The sequence below is a fragment of the Odocoileus virginianus genome, chromosome 11, assembly GCF_023699985.2.
Source record: "Odocoileus virginianus isolate 20LAN1187 ecotype Illinois chromosome 11, Ovbor_1.2, whole genome shotgun sequence".
Classification (NCBI taxonomy): domain Eukaryota; kingdom Metazoa; phylum Chordata; class Mammalia; order Artiodactyla; family Cervidae; genus Odocoileus; species Odocoileus virginianus.
Genome location: NC_069684.1, coordinates 15,054,860 through 15,077,271, shown reverse-complemented (window position 1 = coordinate 15,077,271; position 22,412 = coordinate 15,054,860). Strand labels below are relative to the sequence as shown.

At 43.4% G+C, this 22,412-nt stretch overlaps 1 protein-coding gene across 1 annotated transcript in view; it reads right to left on the bottom strand.

Annotated features, from left to right (window-relative positions):
* COLGALT2 (collagen beta(1-O)galactosyltransferase 2) overlaps window positions 1-17,524 on the bottom strand; it is a 112,183-nt gene extending 94,659 nt beyond the window's left edge. The window contains exon 1 of the mRNA XM_020890211.2: window positions 16,921-17,524. Coding sequence (XP_020745870.1) covers window positions 16,921-17,183 — 263 coding nt within the window. The 5' untranslated portion in view covers window positions 17,184-17,524. The remainder of the gene's footprint in view (window positions 1-16,920) is intronic.
* Between the last annotated feature and the right edge of the window lie 4,888 nt (window positions 17,525-22,412).

Below are 22,412 nucleotides of genomic sequence, written 5' to 3'. Positions count from 1 at the left end.
TCCCAACCCAGGGATAGAATCTGCGTTTCCTTGTCTTCCTGCACTGGCAGGCAGATTCCTTATTTAAAACACTTTAAAAGAAATAAAATTTTCTACTTTTCTATGGAGCCTGAAAAAAACACATGAATTTCTTCTTAGTAAAAGAATTAGATGTAAAGAATCACAAAATGGCTACTGTTGTCTCTTTCATTTTTGGTTTAATAATAGGTTGCTGGTTTTATTTTACTATCTACTTAGTTGGGGATGTGCAGTACTCAAGTTCTTTGAAGTGTAAAAGTGAGATTAAAGGCCAAGTTCAAACTGAACCGGGAGTTCAAACAGCATTTGAAGCAGGTCCCCAGACAGGATCTTGAGCCCGTGTGTCTTTTGAGACAATGATATATGCAGTTCTTCCACCAAAAATGACCTCACTTGTTACCAGTTGATTTTTCAGGGGTCTGGAAACCACAGTGTATTATTTTACCACCCAGGGTGAAATTAACAACAGACTGTAGCCATGTGTAACATGGCTACATGAGAAGATCCCTTGATCTTCTCAGGGATCAAGGCCAAGGAAGGTAAATATAGCTGTGTGGTTGTTGTTTTTTTTTTTTTTTTTTTTTTATGTTGCTGAAAACAAGAATTACCTGTCTGGATTTTTTAAATTCATAATCATTTTTTACAAGCTGATGTGAAGAATAGCTTCTCCTAATTATTTCAGATAAGACTCTTGCATTTCTAATATTGCTCATTCTATAAGAATAAACTGATCAATCTATAATAAATTAACCAAAACTACCTAGAAAAATGCTACTTTAAAAAAAATGAAAAGCAAAGAGTTGGAAAAGAGAAAATGGAGCCAAATCCAAGATGTTAATAAGAGTAGTAAGTAAAAGTAGTGAGATTTAACTAGAATGAGAACCCCAAAAATCTGCTATGGAGAAATGATTTTAGAAGATAAAACATAGACTTTTTTTTTCATCTGCTGCCCCTTTTGACATGCAAAAGATAGAGCATTCTTTTTAGAGAAACTATTTGCTTTCTAGCTCAAAGTTATAGAATGTCAACGCAACTTGTTATCTAAAACTTGACAGCTGATACACAGATTAGGTGTGGGGTGGGGGTCAGTCATGTCCAGCTCTTTGCAACCCCATGGACTGTAGCCCACCAGTCTCCTCTGTCCATGAAATTCTCCAGGCAAGAATACTGGAGTGAGTTGCCATTCCTTTTTCCAGGGATCGTCCCAACCCAGGAATCAAACCCGGGTCTCCCAAATTGTGGGCAGATTCTTTACCATCTGAGCCACAAAACCACACCTATTAGGGGAAGCCACACCAAATGTCAGATACCCAATTACAGAGAAGAGAGGAAAAACTTCAAACTCCACTTCAGAGCAGAAACTTACCCTCTGTGCCTTAAGTCACATTTACTGTTATACTAGAAGAAAAACTCATTAGCACGTTTTATGCTACCACGCATGAATCCCAGTGTAACAAAGGCATCCTAGAAAATTCTTTCTCTAGAAACTCAAAACAGCTGGTGCTACATGGTTGAGAATGCAGGCAGCTAGCTAACAGTTTGAGAGTATCAGCTGAGTAGACAAGATCAGAGAGAGCTGATAGAGGCAGCCAGAGAGCAGCGCTTTCTCAAGATCATTCTGGTTCAGCAGACGGACTGCTTTTTCACTCAGTTCAAAAAAGGAAGAGTTTCATTTTAGACTGAACCCCAGGAATGTAAGTCCAAGAGTCACCAATGAGAACTCTCTCTGGAAAAGAAAGCCGTTGCCTTCCTGATTTGATCTTTCTATAGTCCAGACATGAGAAAACCAACCTCTGCTTCTATGTTAAAGCATCGGCAAGGGTAGTCACAGCTCCAGCCAGCTCCATGTTACAAGGACCTTTCACAGGCACTCATGCCTCTGGTCTTTGGAGGTGTCAGCAGAGACTGATTTTCAGCATCTCCAAATGACACCTCTGTGAAGTAAAGCCTCTCTCTGGGGAGGCGCTATCACTTCAGTGTAATAGCCCATTAGCCTGGTGACACTTGACTTGCATTTCCAGGTTCTCCTAACCCCAAAGTGCACATGCAAGCTAATTCCCTCACATGGTAGACTGAGCAAAAGGCACAGGCCTGCACATTAGCCAGCAGCTTTTGCAAAGAACAAACATGTATAATGTTTCCCATCACAATGGCAAATGCCAAACTCCTATTTCTGCCTTTTCAAAAAAAGAAAAGGTGGGGGGGAAGGGGGACACCTTCTAAGGAAAACCTTCACTTACTTATTTTGCACGCATGAGAAAAGTCAATATATACACTCATGCCACAACTATTTCACACCAGATGTCCACAGCAATGGTTTTCCCAGCTTTCAGATCTGGAACTATCTCTTCTGACATAATTCTCTGGGTTCTTTTTCTTCTCAGCACAGCCCTTCTTTCGGCTGTTGTTGTTCATGAAAGAAATGGCACTTTCTTTCAGGATAGAGGTTATACTAGATAGCTGGAGAGTCAGAGAGAGAAAGAAGTAGGGAGTAGGGGGAGACAAAATACATATAATATATACCTCTATATAACATATTTACTTCCTATCTATCTGTTGCAGGGGGGATATTTTAAGGAACTGGCTCATGCAGTCATGGATATTGGCAAGTTCAAAATTCGTAGGGTAGGCCACCAGACTGGAGACTCAGGGGAGAGTCAGTATTGCAGTTCAGGTCCAGAGACAGCCTGATGGCATATTTCCTTCTTGCTGGAGGAGGCCAGTTTTTTGTGTTGTTCATGCCTTCAATTGATGAAATGATGCCCACCAACATTACGGAAGGCTTTACTCAAAGTCCACTGATTTAAATATAAATCTCAGCTAAAAACACCCTCAAGAAACATCCAGAATAATGCCTGACCACATATCCAGGCACCACTGACACATAAAATTAACCATCCCAAAGGGCAAACAAATTTTATAATTTGTTATAGATATGAACCATCAGTCTATTCAGCAATGATATGAGACAAGGCTAAGTCAAAAGTACTGAAAAGTTATATCTAAGTACAAATTTTGAAAAAGGCCCAAAAAGCATCTTAAATAATGTGGCGACAGACTAAAGGTGTTTTCTTTTTCATGGTATCAGCCGGGGAACTGCAAATTCATAGCATGCTGTGGCTAGAAAGGTCTTTAAAAATCAGCCTGCCTGGCACTGGGTATAGATGAAGAGACCAAGGCAAGGTGAAGAGTTCAAGAAAATCTGAGAATGGGGTGGTGCATGGCATAGGTGACACAAAAGAGCAAACAGCTAAGAAACCGGATAAAACTCACACTGGGATGCCTTATGTGGAATGTTTCTGAGATCAAAATCACTCTCCACTGCCTAAACATACAACTTCTGGGCAACACCAAGATAGAGAGAGAGAGACAGCTGAGCAGGGTGCTGGATGATTGGACCAAGCTGACCTGTTATCAAAAGCTGGCCTCTGTGTATCCAAAAGACAGGCCATCCAGGCATGGATAACTAAGAGTTCAATTACTGCCTTTATTTTGATAAGCTCCATGGGAAAATGAGGCTTTGGCCACCACTATGCCAACATCAGCAAAGACTGGCTAGTGGATCTGAGGTTTCTGTGCTTCCCAGAGGGACACTTAATAATCTGTCTCTCATGGGGTGGGGGTGGGGGTGAGATTCAGCAAATATTAGTGAGTTACTCTCCCTTCCTCCTTAGATAGATGTCAGCAATGGGTCCCTTTAATTCAGAGCATTTGCACAGGCCTTGAAAAAAAGTTATTAAGATTCAGCACCATTATGAAAGGGGCCTTTGCAGAATCTAATCTCTGGGAGACAGCAAACTGGCCCAGAAGTGGAGCTGTGACCTTCAGTCACCTGTTGGCCTTGCTGCAATCTGATGCCTAAGAAATGGGGATTCAGTGCATCTTTGATGCCCAGTCAAGGCTTTGAAGCTGTGTCAAGACCACAGGACAAAGGCAGCACTGTTTATGCAAATCTAGAAACAAAAGAAGCTAGACTCCAAAGCCATTAAAAGCAACATCAGAAATGCAATCCCCAGGGGTGATTAGAGGTCCTGCACCAGTGTGAAACAGAATGCCTGAAAGTGAGGCTGGGCAGCACACCAAAACATACACTGGGAAGGAATCCTGGGCAGCCACAGTCTGCCTGAATGTGCTTTGAGGCCTTGATGTCCGCAGTTCCTTGGCCAAGGGGCAGCCTCTGTGTGCCGCAGGAAGGAAGCCGGGCCGCCACTGTTCTCCACCTGGGGCACACAGGCCCGTCCCGAGAAGTTTCAGTTTGTGCTCTCAAGGCCAGCCCTCTTGCTGCCACGTCCCCTTGGCAGTTCGGTCATCATGTGGCACAGGCCTTCTGCAGGAGACAGCTCTTCAGGGGAACACCTTTGGGCACCGTATACAACAGGGTGAACGCTGGTGATAAAGAACCCTCCTGCCAATGTAGGAAACTGAAGAGGCAACAGGGCAATCCCTGGTTCAGGAAGACCCCCTGGAAGAGGACATGGCAACTCACCCCAGTATTCTTGCCTGGATAATCTCAGGGACAGAGGAGCTTGGTGGGCTATAGTCCATAGGATGGCAAAGAGTTGGACACAACTAAAGCAACTTTCATGCACACAACAGTGTGAAATAAAAATGAGCTTCTGAGAAAACTTAAGACTTTTTTTTAAGGCCACTCCCCAAAAGATCAAAAATTCAGCTGAGGGTCCAGGAAACATCAATCGTGCAGTGTTACATTTTGTGAAAATTCTTTAGATTTCATTACTTCCAAGAAGGGGCTTCCCAGGTGGCTCACCTGCCAATGCAGAAGATGAAAGAGACATAGGTTCGATCCCTGGGTCAGGAAGATCCCCTGGAGGAGGGCATGGCAACCCACTCCAATATTCTTGCCTGGAGAATCCCATGGACAGAGGAGCCTCTTGGGCTACAGTACATGGGGTCACAAAGAGTCAGACACGACTGAGTGACTAAGCACTTCCATGAAGGGGCTACTGATGTCAGATCAGGAAGGGACCCCAGAGAACATCTGTCTCATCCAGGGGTTCTCAAGTTTGGCCACACAGTCCCATTCTCTGGGAACTTTTCAAAATATGTCACTTGCCCTAATCCTAGCGCAAAGATTCAGACCTAAGTGATGCCTAGGTGGGGCCTAGGTATCAGTATATTTTAATCAAATGATTCTAATAAGCAGCCACATTTTAGAGCCACAGTTCTGGCACTTCTCTCTTTTGTTACAGAGCAGAAACTGAGGTCCAGAGAGAATAAGGGCTTGTTCAAAGTGACACAAGTGAATAGTACCTCCCTGTCCACTCACAGAATTGAAGTGAAAGTCGCTCAGTCGTGTCCGATTCCTTGTGACCCCGCAGACCATACAGTCGATGGAATTCTCCAGGCCAGAATACTGGAGAGGGTAGTTGTTCCCTTCTTCAGGGAATCTTCCCACTCAGGGATGGAGCCCAGGTCACCCACATTGCAGACGGATTCTTTACTAGCTGAGCCACCAGGGAAACCCACAAGACAACATAAATTAGAAAACGAGGACATCTGCACACTGGGGGAGGGGTGGGAATGAACGAGGCTGCTTTGGGCTGGAGGCCACGGTCCTGGAGTGGCCAGTGCACTTGGCCTCACCTTCCTTCCCAGGTGATCATGATCTCCTTGGCAGGAGGCACTGAGCTGTGGGATGCAGCTCACATTTCAGAGAAGGGGAAGGACTTGAAAAGAAAGTGGGATACATACACTTGAGGACATTTACAGTGTTACCTAAAGGACATGATAAAACAAGGGTGTAAACAGTATGAGATGTAGCAACTGAGTTGTGATCGTCCCCAGAGATGGCTGCCTGTGGGTGAGGTTGTAATAATGCTACTACACCAACCCTGAACATCCCATTGTGCAGCAGTGGCAAACTCAGAAAAATCTTTGGCATAGCGGACTCGAATAGCGTGAATTTCCGAAAAGTTCTATTTTGGTTTCATAACCAGTGCAGATGCCAGGTTAGGGACTTTTTAATGTCATAATATTAAGGCTGAACTTCAACTCAACTGGGCTTCCCTGGTGGCTCAGATGGTAAAGAAGTCGCCTGAAATGCAGGAGACCTGGGTTCAGTCTCTGGGTCGGGAAGATCACCTGGAGAAGGGCATGGCAACCTACTCCAGTATTCTTGCCTGGGAAATCCCACGGACAGAGGGACCTGGCGGGCTATAGTCCACAGTGTTGCAAAAGTCAGACACGACTGAGTGACTAACACTTTTCACTTTTCAACTAAGCTTATTTAATAGACTCTTTATTCTTTTCACACATGAGTTTTAATGGCATGCCAAAGAGAAAATCAAAGGTAAGAAAATTAAATACCAGCACAAAAGAAACAAGATAAGGGGATATGGGTCCTGAAGTGGGTCACATGACTACCACTCATTAGAAAGAAACACAGTGGTTTGATTTCCCTCTAGACTATTAAGAGATGTTCATCAGTAGACCTGACAGCTTTTCTTCTATAAACCTAAATACTTCACGAGCTCACGATGTGAGATAAGTGAAGTTGCTCAGTCGTGTCTGACTCTTTGCAACCCCATAGACTGTAGCCTACCAGGCTCCTCAGTCCATGGAATTTTCCAGGCAAGAATACTGGAGTGGGTTGCCATTTCCTTCTCCAGTATGATGTGAGATAACTGAGCAAATAAGAGGGTTGGAAGGAGTGTCATTTTACATCAAGTCCCAGTGCAAGGCACTTCATATAATGGGCAATCTGAGGCACTCCCTTAAATTAAAAAAAAAATTTTTTTTTTTTTTAAATAGCCACTATTGGAAGGAGGGAGGACATGTGCTTGACTCTGTAAGAAACACAAATGATGCTGCCTGGCAGAGCCTCTTCTTCGTAATCCTGTACATTACAATTTCTCTTAATAAGAAAACCCCTTGGCCTTCTTGATTGCTTAAGCATCTGGAACCTGGGGTTTAGAAAAGTCCAGCATGTGCCAACTTTCCAAGCTTTGAAAATCCAATGGCCTGTACTTTGGATGCATATACAGCCCTCAGTCCCTCCATGAGGGCCCCTTATTCTTCACAGGGCCTTCTAGGCACTCATCTCCTACAGTTCCCAGAGCCAGAAGTACATATAAATTACTTGTGCACATGTTTAAGATACAGATTCCAAGCCTGAGGCTGGGAAAGATTAAGGGCAAGAGGAGAAGGGGGTAACAGAGGATGAGATGGTTGGATGGTATCACTGACTCAATGGACATGAGTTTGAGCAAGCTCTGGGAGCTTGTGAAGGACAGGTGTGTTGAAGTTTATGGAACTGCAAAGAGTTGGACACAACTTGGTGACTGAACACAGAGTCTAACAAGATTGATGAAAAGCAGAGGGGAGACTTGTGATTTTCTAAAATACTTTAGCATCCTGGCTGCTCTGAGCCTTACAGGCCAATTCTACAAAATGTATCTGAAATGCAAGACACGGTCTGACTGTCTGAATGCACTTCCACCCCACCTGCTTCCAGCAGAGGGAACGCAGCCCTGGAAGAGCTGCATATAAGCTTACTGTCCCGCGGTGCAGCGATGACATGAAAAATCCTGATTCCACTTGGCAGCAACTTTCCACTATCTTGGCGGGTCTCAGCCATAATCACTGTGGTGTGTGGAGCTTGGACAAATTACGGGGCTGGCTGGAAGCCAAGAAACGAAAAAGCAGTCCAGCAGTCCAGCAAGGGACTCTGTGTTCGAAATGCCATGGCTCCAAATGTCCATGACCATATTTCTCACGGATAGCCCAGAAATTTAAGTTCCACTGTTGGAGCTTGTTGGAAATCTTGCCTTTCCCAAAACCTTGAAAAGTGGCAATTTCTCACTCAACATGACTTTTAGGGAGAATGTCAATCAACATACAACCACACATTCCTCTTTCTCACAGAATCATTTCTTGCCCTGTAAGAACAGGAAAGTTGGACATGGTCCACTGTCCTCCCCACCTCCAAAATGTATACAGTTGCTCTCAGAAAGCAAGGCAGCTGGAGAGTTAAGAGTTCTACTTCTTTGTTGTCTAAAATGGAGGCACTGTGGGCTACCGCCGTGGTTTTCCTGGGCTTGACAGCTATCTGAGTCTATCTGGGCTGCTCTAACTAAATACTACGGACTGGGCAGTGCATATACAGCAGAAATTTATTTCTCATAGTTCTGGAAGCTGGAAGTCCAGGAAGAGGATGGCAGCATGTTCGGGTTCTGGTGAAGGCCGTCTTCAGCGCTGTAGACTTCTTGCGGTGTCCTCACGCGGTGGGAGAGAGAAGGGAGCTCTCTGGAGGCCTTGTATGACAGCACTAATCCCATTCTTGCTTCACCCCCATAACTGAAGCACCCCCCAAAACTCCCCACCGCCTAACACAGTCATCTCTATGGGTTAAGGGTTTCAACATATGAACATCCATACAGATGTTCAACATATGAACATCCATGCAGATGTTCAGATCATGGCAGTGGCCAAAGTGGGGAAAACTCCGTTTAAGGAATTTCCTCTCTCTAGCCTGATATGTCCCTCAATAGACTTTGAAGTGATCCAACCTAGGAGGTAAGAAGAATGCTTCCAACATAGCCAATTTATCCCTTAAACTAAGTACTCAGGAGACTGCTTCATCAGGGCGGCCTGTCCCCCACCCCCGGCCACAGCCTGCTGTCATCTTCTTAGGGGTGTGCAGCCTAGGATCATTACTTATGCTATCATTTACTTTTTTTTTTTTTGAAATGTACATCTTCTAAGTGGTTTTGAAACATCAATCAAAAATACTGGAGCAAAGGACTTTGCATTATGTTTGCAGAGGAACAAAATCTCATCAGCTAAACCAGTTAAATCAGGGGGGAGGCATCAGCTTGCTAAACCTGACAAAAAACTAAAATAATTACAATTACTGCCTCAATTAAATGAGAAGGGTTACAAAATCATAAATTTAGCCTTGGCAGGACGTCATGAAGCCATTATGGGAAGTCTGAGTCTGACAGGATTTCTGTACAGTGCTCCTAGGGAGGAAAAGAAATGCCCTCCAGCCAAATCTAAGGTTTAATTCATGCAGGAGACTTGGCTAATGTCACCGACCACAAATGCTCTGTTTTCATGGCTCTGAATGGCAGCAAGTTCCAGGGAATTAATTACAGCCACTCCTATTTATATTCTGCATGGCTTTTCAATTACCACCTATAACGAGATGCTTTTTTACCTTTATGAACATTCACACACAGCATTCCAACCATGGGAATGGAGAGCCAAGGGAAAAGTAACGCAATCCTGATCATTTTACCACTAGGTCACTCGCTGGCAGCTTGCCAAGCCTTCTGGTTCTAGAAAGCGCCACTACTTGAGCCCTAGGGATCCTGAGAAGCCTGAGCAGAGAGCAGTGGTCACCACCCAATTGCCTACAGGGGTCAGGCAAGCCACATTCAAGAGTCAGACAGCAGGAGCCAATCACAAGTGCACACAGGGTGGGCCTGATGGGGACATGACTGCCTGGACAAAGTCCAGGGGACAGAGGCTAGCCAGTCCCACAGTTGTTGCTGTGTACAATTTTCAGGGGAATTCCCCAGTGGTCCAGTGGGGACTCTGCGATTCCACTGCAGGGGGCACAGGTTCAAACCCTGGTCAGGGAACTTGGATCCTGCATGCCATGTGGTGCAGCCAGAAAAATAAAAATATAAAAAACAAATTTAAAAATTAAATAAAAGAGAAACAGTCAGGAAAGAAAATGCTTGAAAAAATTGTCAGTCGCTCAAATGTGTCCAATTCTTGCAACCCAGTGGACTGTAGCCAGCCAGGCTCCTCTATCCATGGGATTCTCCAGGCAAGAATATGGGAGTGGGTTGCCATTTCCTCCTCCAGGGATTGAACCCGGGTCTCCCACATTTCAGGTAGATTCTTTACCATCTGAGCCACCTACGAGGGCTCTAACAGATTTAACTTAAAAAAAAAAATCAGCAATTTGATATGCTGAGAACATGAATGCAATTAAATGAACAAGTCACTCCTTTGAGAATAAAAATGTCAAGACATATACAGTATACACATTTTGTAATTCCTGATGAAATAACAGCCATGATTTAAACACTTACAGTGCAACCTCTTCATGGTAACTGGTAACCTCAGATGGCATCTGGGGAATAGAACTAACAACCGGGCTATGGGCTGATCATTTTCTCTCAAACATTAACTCGACTGTATATTGTTACATGCTTTGAAGAAATGTACAGAACTGAGCCTTATAATAGTTCTACTATACTCCCTAGATAAGCCTTATAATGGACCTACTATAGTGTGTCTTAGACTTGAAGACAGTGCCTCACAATCATAGGACCCATGAGGACATGTAAGTCCTGGAAAAAGGACTGAGGCACAACCAATAGCCTTTCTGATTACAAAGCTTTCATTGTTCATTCCTCTGACCACCGAGACAGTCAAGGGAGAGGGCCACAGGGAGCGTGCTTATGTACCTGGAGTCGCAAAGAAACTCAGCAGTAGAATCATAGGGAGAACCGAGTTGAAGACAGATACGTGAAACCAAACCCTGCTTAGAAAAATTGCATGCTCCTTTAAACCAGGAGCAATACTGACTATAAAACACTCAGCATTATAAAATGCTCAACTGAGCAACAAAGGGTTTAAAAATCTAGAAACCTGTTATTGCATCCCAACACTTATTCATTGTATAGTATACTGGGGGAGCATCCCTTAACTACCCTGTGCTTTGGTTTCTGCACCTGTGGAAGTCAATTAATAAAACAGATCCAGGACAATTTAGGCATCCATTTTTACTCTGCAAGCAATTTGTCTGAACTTGAGCAAAAGGATAGGTGACTTCAGTTTTTACCCAAAGGAAGCATGTAATTCTGAGGTCCAATCCTGTTTTGAAATTGTAGGATGGGAGGAGGATTGATAGTTTTCTCCAACTATTTGGAAGAAAGTTGAGTTTATGTGTCAATCAAATCCAAGACCACTAATTAAAAAGGCTGAAAAGCTGACCCTCTGTCTTACCAAAATAGTGCCATCACCATGCATATGAATAATGCTGTCTTATTCATTTGTCACGAAAAATCCTTGATAAATTTTTCTGTTGCTAAATAGCTGAGATCCTAGCAAGTGACCTGTATATTTATGTACGACCCATATATTTAGTCTCATTCTATTCCTATAAAATCTACCAACACAGAACAGAGTTTAGTAACTATAAAGTGCCTAAGCTAACTGATGAAATTAACAAGACAGCGGAAGGGAACCACCGAGTCCTTGTGTCATTCAAGCAGAAGGGGCCATTCTTCTTTGGAAGAAACACTGGCACTCTTATCTTTCTAAGTTGGGTCAACTGACAGAAGCAAAAACTAGAACTAATTGGTCCTTTCTTGATCTTAAACAGACCATCTGTACTCAGTCTGAGACATTAACTGCCTGAATCGCATCCTGGCTCCACCATGCACTAGCCTTGTGAGCCCGGACAAGTTTAAATTCTCTGTGCCTCAGTCTCCTCCTGTGTAAAGTGAAGACAGTGATGACAACTTCGTGCCTGGCTTGCTGTCAGGAGTATATCAGTTATCATACCAACGTGTTTAGAACAGCCCTTCCATAAATGTTAATTTCCATTATGCTGAGAATTTTTGTTGTAAGGAAGGAAATAAACAGAGCTTGAACATATTTTCCTCTTTAAAATTAAAGAAAAGAGAAAAGAAGAGAAATGTAGAGCAATGAGACCAAAAGGAAAAGACGTATAGGAAATAGCAACTATTATCTATTTAGTAGCATATGTGTAAAAAACATTGTACTACATTACCTCATTTGTTTGTTACAATAACTCTTTGCAAGCATGCTAAGTTGCTTCAATCAAGTCCTACTCTTTGTGGCCCTATGGACAGTAGCCAGCCAGGCTCCTCTGTCCATGGGATTCTCCAGGTAAGAATACTAGAGTGGGTAGGTATTCCCTTCTCCAGGGGATCTTCCCAACCCAGGGATCGAACACTTGTCGCCTGTGTCTCTGGCATTGGCAGGTGGGTTCTTTACCACTAGTCCCACCAGGGAAGCCCAATAACTCTTTGAGGAATGTATAATTATTAGTCATTTCCAGATGAGGCAGCTAGGCTTAGAGCTCCAATGATGTGCCCAAGATCATACAGGAGATTTGAGCCCTAGTCTATCTGACTCTAATTTTCATACTCTCCCCTCCAAACCAAACTACCAGGCTTGGGGGGAAAAGGGCAGGGGGAGGAGGCGAGGGTAAGGTGAGGAAAATAAACTAATGGATAGAAGTGGATTCAAGTACCATATATGTTTTCAGCCATGAGCTGAAACTTCCATCTAGGAGTAAAAAAAAACACTTAATGTCAAGACGGTAATGAAAAAAAATATGACATCATTCTCACTGCTGATGAAAACTAGCATTAGTAGTAGTTTGGAACATTTTATAAACCACACTTAATATTTGAATATCAAGTTCAACATTCAACAAAATGCTACTGGTTGGGCATTAAAATGTAGATATAAATCCAAGCTAATCCCCAAATACTGAACAGATAAAGCTCCATGCAAAACGTCAGGCTCAGTGCCCTGAACAAGTAGAAGTTTGTCACTGTCAGTGTTTATGTCAACAGCAACATCTCTTTTTTTAAAAGCCATATGATGGTTTCCAAGTTAGCATACACATTACTTTTCAAAACTCTACCAAATGAAATGCCCAAACTCTTCTGTAATTACACGATGGTTACTGCCTTGTGACTGCATACTGTGAATCCCAACTGTCTTCCCACAGGGAGCAGCAGACTCTCCAAAACACAAACGAATGTATCTTTTGGGTCCAATGTCTTTCCTTGGGCCCAGCTCCATTTTTCATCATCATATTACTGGGCACTGTCCCCCTTAATCATAGGTTTGGGAAGGGGGGGATGAGGTCAGCCTTCCCGCTACTGCTAAGGCCACTATTCATGGCTCCACTGAACTGAAGAGAACCCGCTCATGTGCACTACCGCAGGTCACAATGCCGACCAGTTCCCTTCATCTCAGCAGAGCAGTGATCTCCATTAGCCCAGCGCAGGTTTTAATTAGAACACAAGGATTATCTTAGTTATCACACAATTGTGATATCTGATGGAAAACAGTTTGGTGGGGTTTTGAGATCAGACAGGTAAATGGTGTGACAAGTTCTCCCTTTCACTGATACAAAGTATCTCTAAAATATAAACTTTTCTTAATTCAGTTGAATACAAATAAAGTTGATGCTGAGATAACTGCACTCATCCTCTGAAAAACTTTTCAGGTCAATTTGTTGGTTCTCAGTGCAGATCTGGTCCAGAACTTTAGCTGAGAGAAAAACACCACACTACTGGGAAATCTGAATATGATCATTGAACCAGGCTCTTAAGTACTCATACAGGAAAGAAATCTCATCAGATACTCCTCCCGCCATTGTTAAAGGTAAGCAGAAGAAGGAGAAGAGTGAATCTGCATAGAGTTACTAAAATAAGATGAATTCGAAGCTGGCAACCCAGTCTCTACACTCAACATGGTTGTGTTTTATAAAGTTCTGGCCATTTTTGATGCTGCCTATTTTTGACATCAGCATGTGTTGGCTCTGCAGAGTGGATACTAGTCAATTTGCCATCTCAGAGTGTTGAGTAGTGTGTGGGACTGGGACTGGAGTAAGTAATTGGTAGAAGCCCCTCAAAGCTGCAGCATCCTGAACTGAGTTACTGCCTCTCTGGAGGGTCATTACCCATCACCTTCCCAGTCAAATAATCTTCTAGTGCTAGCCATGAAGTCAGCAGCTCCAGGGTACAACGCAACGAGTTTGGAGATTTGCAAAATTTATACCTGCCACTCACTTTCTCTCCCCTGACAGGAGGCTCTGGTTAATGTCCCAGCGCCTTTTCCTTTTACTCACTGCTCCCTCTTTCTGGAACCCTCCTTCCTTCCCAGGTTTTTTGTGGATCCTACTTGATCTTCAAAACTGAATTCAAACTAAGTGTCAACTATCCTAAGAAAAAACAATCTTCCATGACACACAACTGCCCTAATCTGATTTAGAAGTCTTTTGTCACTCTCCCAATAGCTACAGAAGCCATTCAGATCACCTTACACTGCCTAGGATTAAAAAAAAAAAAAACAAACCATATTTATCTGTGAGGAGCCACATCTTACTCAACCTTTTCCTGCTTGAATAGGGCATGGTGTCTGGTTCTCACAAAAGCAGGTGATTAGGAGCACATATTTACATGCTTGTACAACTTCTTTTGTACCTTGGTTTTCTCATCTGTAAAAAGGTATAATAATAAGACATGCCTGATGGGGTTATTGTGAAAATGAAACCAGAAAATGAATTGTAAAGTGCTCAGAAGAACTGTGAGCTCTTATTATTAAATATCTGTGAAATTAACAAGCCAATATAATCTTCACTAAGTTAGTTACTTTAGACACAATATCTTCTATGAAGTGGAGATAATCTCATTTTTCCATAGGATGGTAGCAAACGTCAAAGGAGATAACACAGCTGGTGACAGTACTTTGAAAGCTGTAAAGGACTATTTAAAAACTGGCATTTTATTATTTTTACTTAATAAATTATATAACATCCTAAGCCAGAACTCAAAGAAGAGTCTTCAGTGGCTGGCTAATGCAGGGGTTGCCCAAGGCCTTACCCAAGTTGTGGGTTTCTTCCTTAACTTTCCAACATTGACCATAAAGGTACAGTCCCATAAACCACGAACAAGGGTAAGGGAAAAGAGATCCCTAAAGTCTACGCAGAACTGGAATGCTCTCTATCTAAGGAGAACACCAACATCCATAGAATCTGGAACATCCAAGGAACTGAGGATGTACAATCACTGCTCAATGATTCTGATCATATCACACAATCTATGGAATTTAAGAGCCAGAAAAAAATTCTGAAATCACTTATTTTAATTCCCTCATTTTACTGATGAGGAAACTGATATCTGTGAAGCCCAAGCAACTGGCCCCAAATCAAGGTCAAGTTAGTGACAAATCAAGTCTCTTAATGTGTAGCTTATAGGTTTATATACATTTTGTTTATGTCATATTCCCTTTATCCTTTTGGAAGTGGTCTTTATAAACAAACTAGGGTTAAAATTCCCGTTTTAATCATTTATTAACTCTGTGAGTGAGTTACTAAACTGATTCAAATCTCAGTTTCTTTGTTTGTAAAATAAGGATCATAGTACCTCTTAAAAGTTTGCATGCCTGTGTGCTCACTCAGTCGTGTCTGACACCCTGTGATCCCAAAGACTGTAGCCCGCCAGCCTCCTCTGTTTGTGAAATTTTCCAGGCAAGAATACTAGAGTGGGTTGCCATTCTCACTCCAGGGGATCTTCCTAACCCAAGGATCAAACCTGCATCTCTTGCATCTCCTGCACTGGCAGGCGGATTCTTTACCACTGTGCCAAGTTTACTATATGATAAAAGGGGTACATTGGATAGCAAAACCTGTGCCTCATACTTCCGCACTCACTAATTTCCTAGTAACTATTGGGATGTTCTTCAAAATTAAACAACGCATAAAGACAGGCCATACTGTAAAACATCTCTTTTGAAGAAAGCATCTGAGAACTGACACTTGTGAAATTTTCTTTTGGTACTGAAATGGTTAAAAAAAATCCTCTGGTTTAAAACCTTGCTGCACCAACGTTCGCACTCTCCACATAACACGCCCTCCGTGGCGGCCGGCACGTATACTGGGGTGTATAGTGAGGCAGTGTATAGCACAGTGCGGTACTATATCTCACGTTTGCTTTCTCACCTCTGCCCTTGCCCACCAGCTACCCTTGGGCTGCCAGTTCCAGCTACTGCTTTATCCTTCCTTCTCCCTTTTTGATCCACCAAGGCTTTAAGGATATCTTGTCTGTGGACAGCTCTCTTTATCAACACAAGACAGAAACAGTTCCAAAGTGACCAAGGCTCTTATCTTTCTCCGGAGACCAAAGGCCTCTTGCCCATGTATCTGGTGGCTTATCTCCTTTGGTCAGCGTCCACCTCCTCCTCCACAGGCTCCTTAGCGGCTCACCTGGGCACCAAATTCTCACCCTCCGATACCTGCTTTTATACAAAGATGTGGGGACAGGGCCAAGTTCTAAAGTTGAGATGGGCAGCCACCCCCACTGATGCCCTGACCCTCCCCGCAGCAAGCACCGGGACCAGGCCCGGGTCGCTATTCTAAGAGCATCAAAACTTAGCTGTTTGCCTTCCTGAGGCTGCTCAGTTCCCAGGACGCAGTACCCCCAGGGCACCCGGCGATGTTTGCGTCTGCGACGGGATTGGGCCCAGGCAGGAAGGCAGGATGCGGGGACTGGACAGCTTGGAGCGCTCAGAGGAGACAGCATCCACGGTGGTGGCGTGGTTAGAACGCAGCGGGTTCCACCTAGCCTTAATCTCTGGTTCCTGACCGCTTCTCCCCTTTCCCCTCACACCCGGGGAGAACCCGGAGCCACTTTTCCCAGCCTCAGAGATAAGAGCCCGGCACCTGGAAGCCAGGGCGGCGAACTCCAGCCACTCCGGAGTCCCCCGGTTGCCAGCCGCAGTGACGGACCACGTCGCGTCCCAAGCAGTCGGCGGCGACGACGGGCACCTTTATTCCCTCACTCCCGGACAAGGAATGAGAGGTGGGGAAAGAAGCAATCTTCGCGAGTGCAAAGGCGGAGAAGCTAGCAGTTTTGCGGCGTCTCCCCAGCCCTATCTGGGAGAGGCACGAGGTCACCCCGATTCCTACTGTCCCGGGGGAAGTCCGGGCGGGCTGCTTCTCCCCAGTAGCACCCGTTGCGCACACAGACGCGCGCGTCCTTCCCGACCGCAACCGCTGATCCGGCCAGGACCCGGGCAGGCAGCGAGGGGTGTGCGCACCACGTCTCCCGCGCGTCGCGAGCGGTCCCCCGGCCCCCCAGCCCGGCGCGGCCGGCTCACCAGATGGCCATCCTGCTCTTGGGGTAGTCCAGGCGCTCCAGGCAGCCGAGGAAGTGAGGCAGCGTGTGCGCAGCGTTGCGCGCGAGGACGACCACCAGCACCGTGGGTCTCTGCAGGGGCGACTCGGGGAAAACCACCGCCTCCTCTTCGTCGTCCTCGGAGTCCGCCTCGGCGGCAAAGCGCGCCCGGCAGCCGCCGCGCAGCAGAGTCCAGGAGAGGAGCAGCAGCGCCCAGGCCAGGGGGGCGGCAGGGCGCGCGGCCATGTTCCGGGCCGAGGCGGGCGGCGGGACGACCCGGCGCGGATGCCCGAGGCCGGCGGCGAGAGGCGGAGGGGAGGCGGCTGGCGCGCGCGCACTGGCACGGCCTCGGCCGCCGGGACCCTCCCGCTGCAGACGCTGCCGCACCGCCCAGGCCCCGCTGCGGGCGCTCCGGAGTACCTGCGGCCGCCGGCGCTCGCCTGGACTCAGGCTCGCAGACAGTCGTGTCGGTGCGGCTGTTTGTCCAGAGTCCGGCGGAAAGTTCCTCTAGTTCAGGTTCAGCTTGTACTGAGGTCTGTGGCTTTCCCCAGGGCTGTGAGGTGTGGCCGTGTCTGCCAATGGGCGTGTGAATGCGTGTGTGTGTGTGTGTGTGTGTGTGTGCGCGTGTGTGTGCGCGCGCGCGCGCGAGCGAGCGTGTGTACATAACGGTACAACTCCAAGAAAATTTATTCTGCTTTTGCAAACCGCAGTCTAAAGTCCTTCACAGTGATGCAATGTACTCAGTTTTTCATAATGCACCTATTGACTAAATGGGTAGAGTTCTAAAATGGAAAGTCACCCAGTGATTCATTACTATGATAAACAGGTTTTGTGTGTGTTTTTTTTTAACTTCCACGAAGGCAGAATATTTCTATTTCCTCACCCTCAAGTGCTCTTTAAATTCATTTTTGACTGAGTAGTCTCCCCAGTAAGATCTAGTTGGAAGACCTGGAGAATTTTAGAGCCAGACCGAACCCTTCAAATTAAAGGAAAGCTCTTCATGGGTCTGACCTCTACCTGACAACTCAGGGTCCTGAACTTCTGAAAGGGTGTCAGGTTAAGGACCAGATTCACTTAAGATGGTTTTTTTTTTCCTTAATGACCCAAGCTGATAAATTGTGACAGACAGGGAAAATCTGTACATGCTGGAAGAGAAGGGAGGATAAGGAAGAAAGAAGGAAGGGTAGAAGAAGAATGCAATTAGCAGGTAAAGTGAAAATGCTAGGAAATATACCATCAAAGGATATTTAATTTTGAACACAATGGAGGAAAGCTAGTAAAGAAGTTCTTTACTGGATATCTTTTTGTGTGGAATTCTTTTTTGGAAGTTCTTTGCGTGTGGAAGTTGGAGCTAAATTTTTGTCTCACGTGTGTCACTTATTCTTTGTGTGACCTTGGAGACTTGACCTCTCTGGACATCAATTTCTTCCTATATAAACGCCTTTTAAGTTCTTGCCTTATTTTCTCATTCGACAACCGTTTATGAAATTACTAAATGTCTATCATTCGGGTGTTGAGTGTTTGAATCTTTCTTCTCCAGAGAAAGGGGCAGAAGTGTGAATCCTTCTTCTCCAGAAAAAGGGGCAGGTGTCCTGCCCTTTTTATCTGGCTGGGTCAGAGTTGGAGGAGGGAGTCTTGGCTGAATCAACAGGGCTAGTTTTTCCTGCACCAAAATACCTTTTGGGGGGCTTCCCAGGTGGCTCAGTAGTTAAGAATCCACCTGCCAATGCTTGCCAATTGCAGGAGGCATGGGTTCAATCCTGGGTCAAGAAGATCTCCTGGAGAAGGAAATGGCAACCCACTCCAGTATTCTTCCCTGGGAAATCCCATGGACAAAAGAGCTTGGTGGGCTATAATCCATGGGGTTGCAAAGGGTAGGACATGACTGAATACACACACACATTGTTTTTTTCACTACTTGGATATTTTTATTCCCTTGTCTTAGCCAGCCTAAAATCCTACAACATAAACGTTCATTCAAATTGACAAGTATGCCAATTTTAACACTAAAACACTTGAGACAAGAATATTAGGCAACAGCTTTGGTATTCCTACATTTGTGTGAATTAAATCAGAGTTCCTAATCTCAATACCTAAACTGAGGTACACTATAGGAAGCTTTGATGAAGGGAACAGAATGGGATCCTTATATGGAGCATGGCACCCTTTATGACAAAGCAAGTTCTGTGGATTTCTGATATGTGGGCTTGAGGACTCCAAGTCCAAGTGGGAAAAGGATATGGAGGGTAGCGTGAGAAAAAGAGCAGTGGCTGAAATGGGAAGGGATAAAATTAAACTGTGCCACTTTCAAAGTTTTTTCTAAGCTCTGGCCTGTATCCAAGAACTACATAATAGTTACCATAGAAAAATGATTTTCAATTCCAAACACATTTATACAAATTTAAAATACATTCTTTTATCTCATTTAAAAAGACTAGATATGTTTCTTAAATTGTCTTCACTTATTTGTTCCAACATTTTCTCAGTGCCTACTGTCCCAAGGCACGGGTGCTGGAAATCCATGGATAAGTAAGATATATTGAATGAATGAATAAATACCATAAACTGGTAGGATAAGGAAGGGAGTGAGGATGGTTAGGAAATGCCTCATTAAAGAAATGCCTTTGAACCGAGTATTGAAAAATGAGGGGCATATTTTAGGAAAATGATAGAGGGTTGAGAGAGGTTGGAATTTCAGGCTGATGGAATTATAAAAGCCAAATAATGAGAGAGAGCACAGAGCATGAGGAATGGCAATGAGAAGAGCATGACTGGCGGGCAGTGTAGGAAGTGGGAAGAGAGAAGTCTGGACTACCACATGACTTTTATATAATTACATATATAAGCTTTTACAGAAAAACTAAAAACTTGGTTAAAATGGAAAAAAATGAGGTAAATATCTGATGTATTGTTGGTTTACACAGTGCTTTCAAATGTCACCTAGAATATATGAATATATGATATTGAATGGTCACAACCATATGGCAGAGTTGCAGACTCCAGGTGATTAAAGTCTCAAAAGCAAAATTTTAGTTTAACTATACAGATTTTCAAACTCAGTAATTTTGAATTTATATGGTTAAATATCTTATTTTAAATGGATAAAAACTATGCTATTTTATAAACATATAAAAACATACTAAGGACATATAAAAGCATATAGTTCTTCCCAGGTGGTGCTAGTGGTAAAGAACCCACCTGCCTATGCAGGAGACATAAGAGACATGGGTTTGATCCCTGTGTCGGGAAGATCCTCTGGAGGAGGAAATGGATACTCCAGTATCCTTGCCTGGAGAACTCCATGGGCAGAGGAGCCTGGTGGGCTAAAGTCTGTGGGATCGCAAAGAGCTGGACATGACTGAGTGACTAACACACACACACACACACACACACACACACACACACACTTAATATCAAAGAAAAAAAACCAACCTGGTTAAAAACTGGGCAGAAGACCTGAATAGACATTTTTCAAAAAAAGACACACAAATGGCCAATAGGCGCATGAAAATGTGCTCAACATTGCTGGTTATCAGAGAAGTGCAAATTAAAATCACAAAGAGATATCATCATGAGATGGCTGGATGGCATCACTGGCTCGATGGACATGAGTTTGAGTAAACTCTGGGAGTTGGTGATGGACAGGGAGGCCTGGTGTGCTGCGATTCATGGGGTTGCAAAGAGTCGGACACGACTGAGCGACTGAACTGAACTGACCATCTCATACCTGTCAGCATGGCTATCAGAAAGTCTGCAAATTACAAATATTGGTGAGGATGTGGAGAAACGGGAACCCTAGTACATTTTTTGTGGATATGTAAATTGGTGTAGCCTTTGTGGAAAACAGTATGGAGGTTTCTCAAAAAACTAAGAACTACCATATGATGAAGCAATCTGACTCCAGGGTACATATCTGAAGAAAATGAAAACACTAATTCAAAAACATACATTTACTCCAATGTTCACAGCACCATTATTTACAATAGCCAAGATATGAAAGCAACATAAGCATGCATCCACAGATGAATGGATAAAGGAGATGTGGTATGTATATATATAATGGAATATTACTCAGCCATATAGAAGATAATAGTTTGCCATTTGCAACAACATGGATGGACCTGGAGAGTATTATGCTTAGTGAAATAAACCAGACAGAGAAAGACAAATATTGTATGTGATCACTTATATGTGGAATATAAATGAACATAACAAAATGGAAACAGACTCACAGATAAAGAAAACTAACTATAGATTACCAGTGGGGAGAGGAAAGCGGGGAGGGCAAGATAGGGATATGAGATTAAGAGGTTCAAACTATTATGTATGAAATAAATAAGATAAAAGTATATACTGTACAGAACAAGGAAAATATCCATTATTTTATAATAATTTTAAATGTAGCATAATGTATAAAAATATTGAATCACTATATTGTACATCTGAAACTAATATAAAATTGTAAATCAGCTATAATTTTAAGAGGGACAAAAAGAAGAAATTAGAATTTATGGTGCAATTAGTGATCCAGTTTCCCTTTATACCTACATGTGTATATGTGTACATACATACACATATACACATATTCACTGCCTCAACTCTGCATTACATCTGTAATGTCATCTCTGTCCATATGTGCATGACTTGCTACTTGATTCCATTGGTTTATTTATCTACCCTTGTAGAAATATCACATACTCTTAATTATAGACCTTTATAATAAGTTCTCTCAGTTTGTTCATCAGAAGGGTCTTAGTTATTTTTGGCCCTTTGGGCTGCCGTCTATGGGGTCGCACAGAGTCAGACACGACTGAAGTGACTTAGCAGCAGCAGCATGCTCACATTTCAGAATCAGTTTATCAAGCATTAGGCAAACCCCTATTGAGACTGTGATTGAAATAGCTAGAACTTACAGATCAGTATTGTAAAGTTGGCAATTTCCTCCAAACTGATCTATAAATGCTATTAAAGATCATTAGAGAAGACCTAAATTAATGGACAGACATACTTCTCTAATGAGCTTCAGTAACATTTATTATGTTCTCCATAAAGGGTTTGCTCATCTTTATTCTAGGTACCTTATTTTTGTTGTTGTTTTGTTCCAAATGTAAGTGGTATTTTTAAAAATTAAATATACTATAGCCTGATTCTTAAAATGGGGAATTTAGATTGCGTTTTTAAATTTATGAGAAATGGAGAGAGGATATTTTGATTATTCTAAATTCTTTTCTATATGTATGAGGTTCTTCAAACAAACTCATGCATATGAATAGTAAAATATCATAGCATCTTAAATATTTTACTAAAAGTATAAACATCTTACCTATTCTCTGGGAAACAGAGAATGGGAAATTACATGCTTTGTGTACAAAAAAAGGAACAACATACATATGAACATTCTTACAACCGATGAATTAAAGCTGATCCAGAATGCTAGCCTGCATTTTTCAGCTTGAGATCACTGTTGTATATAAC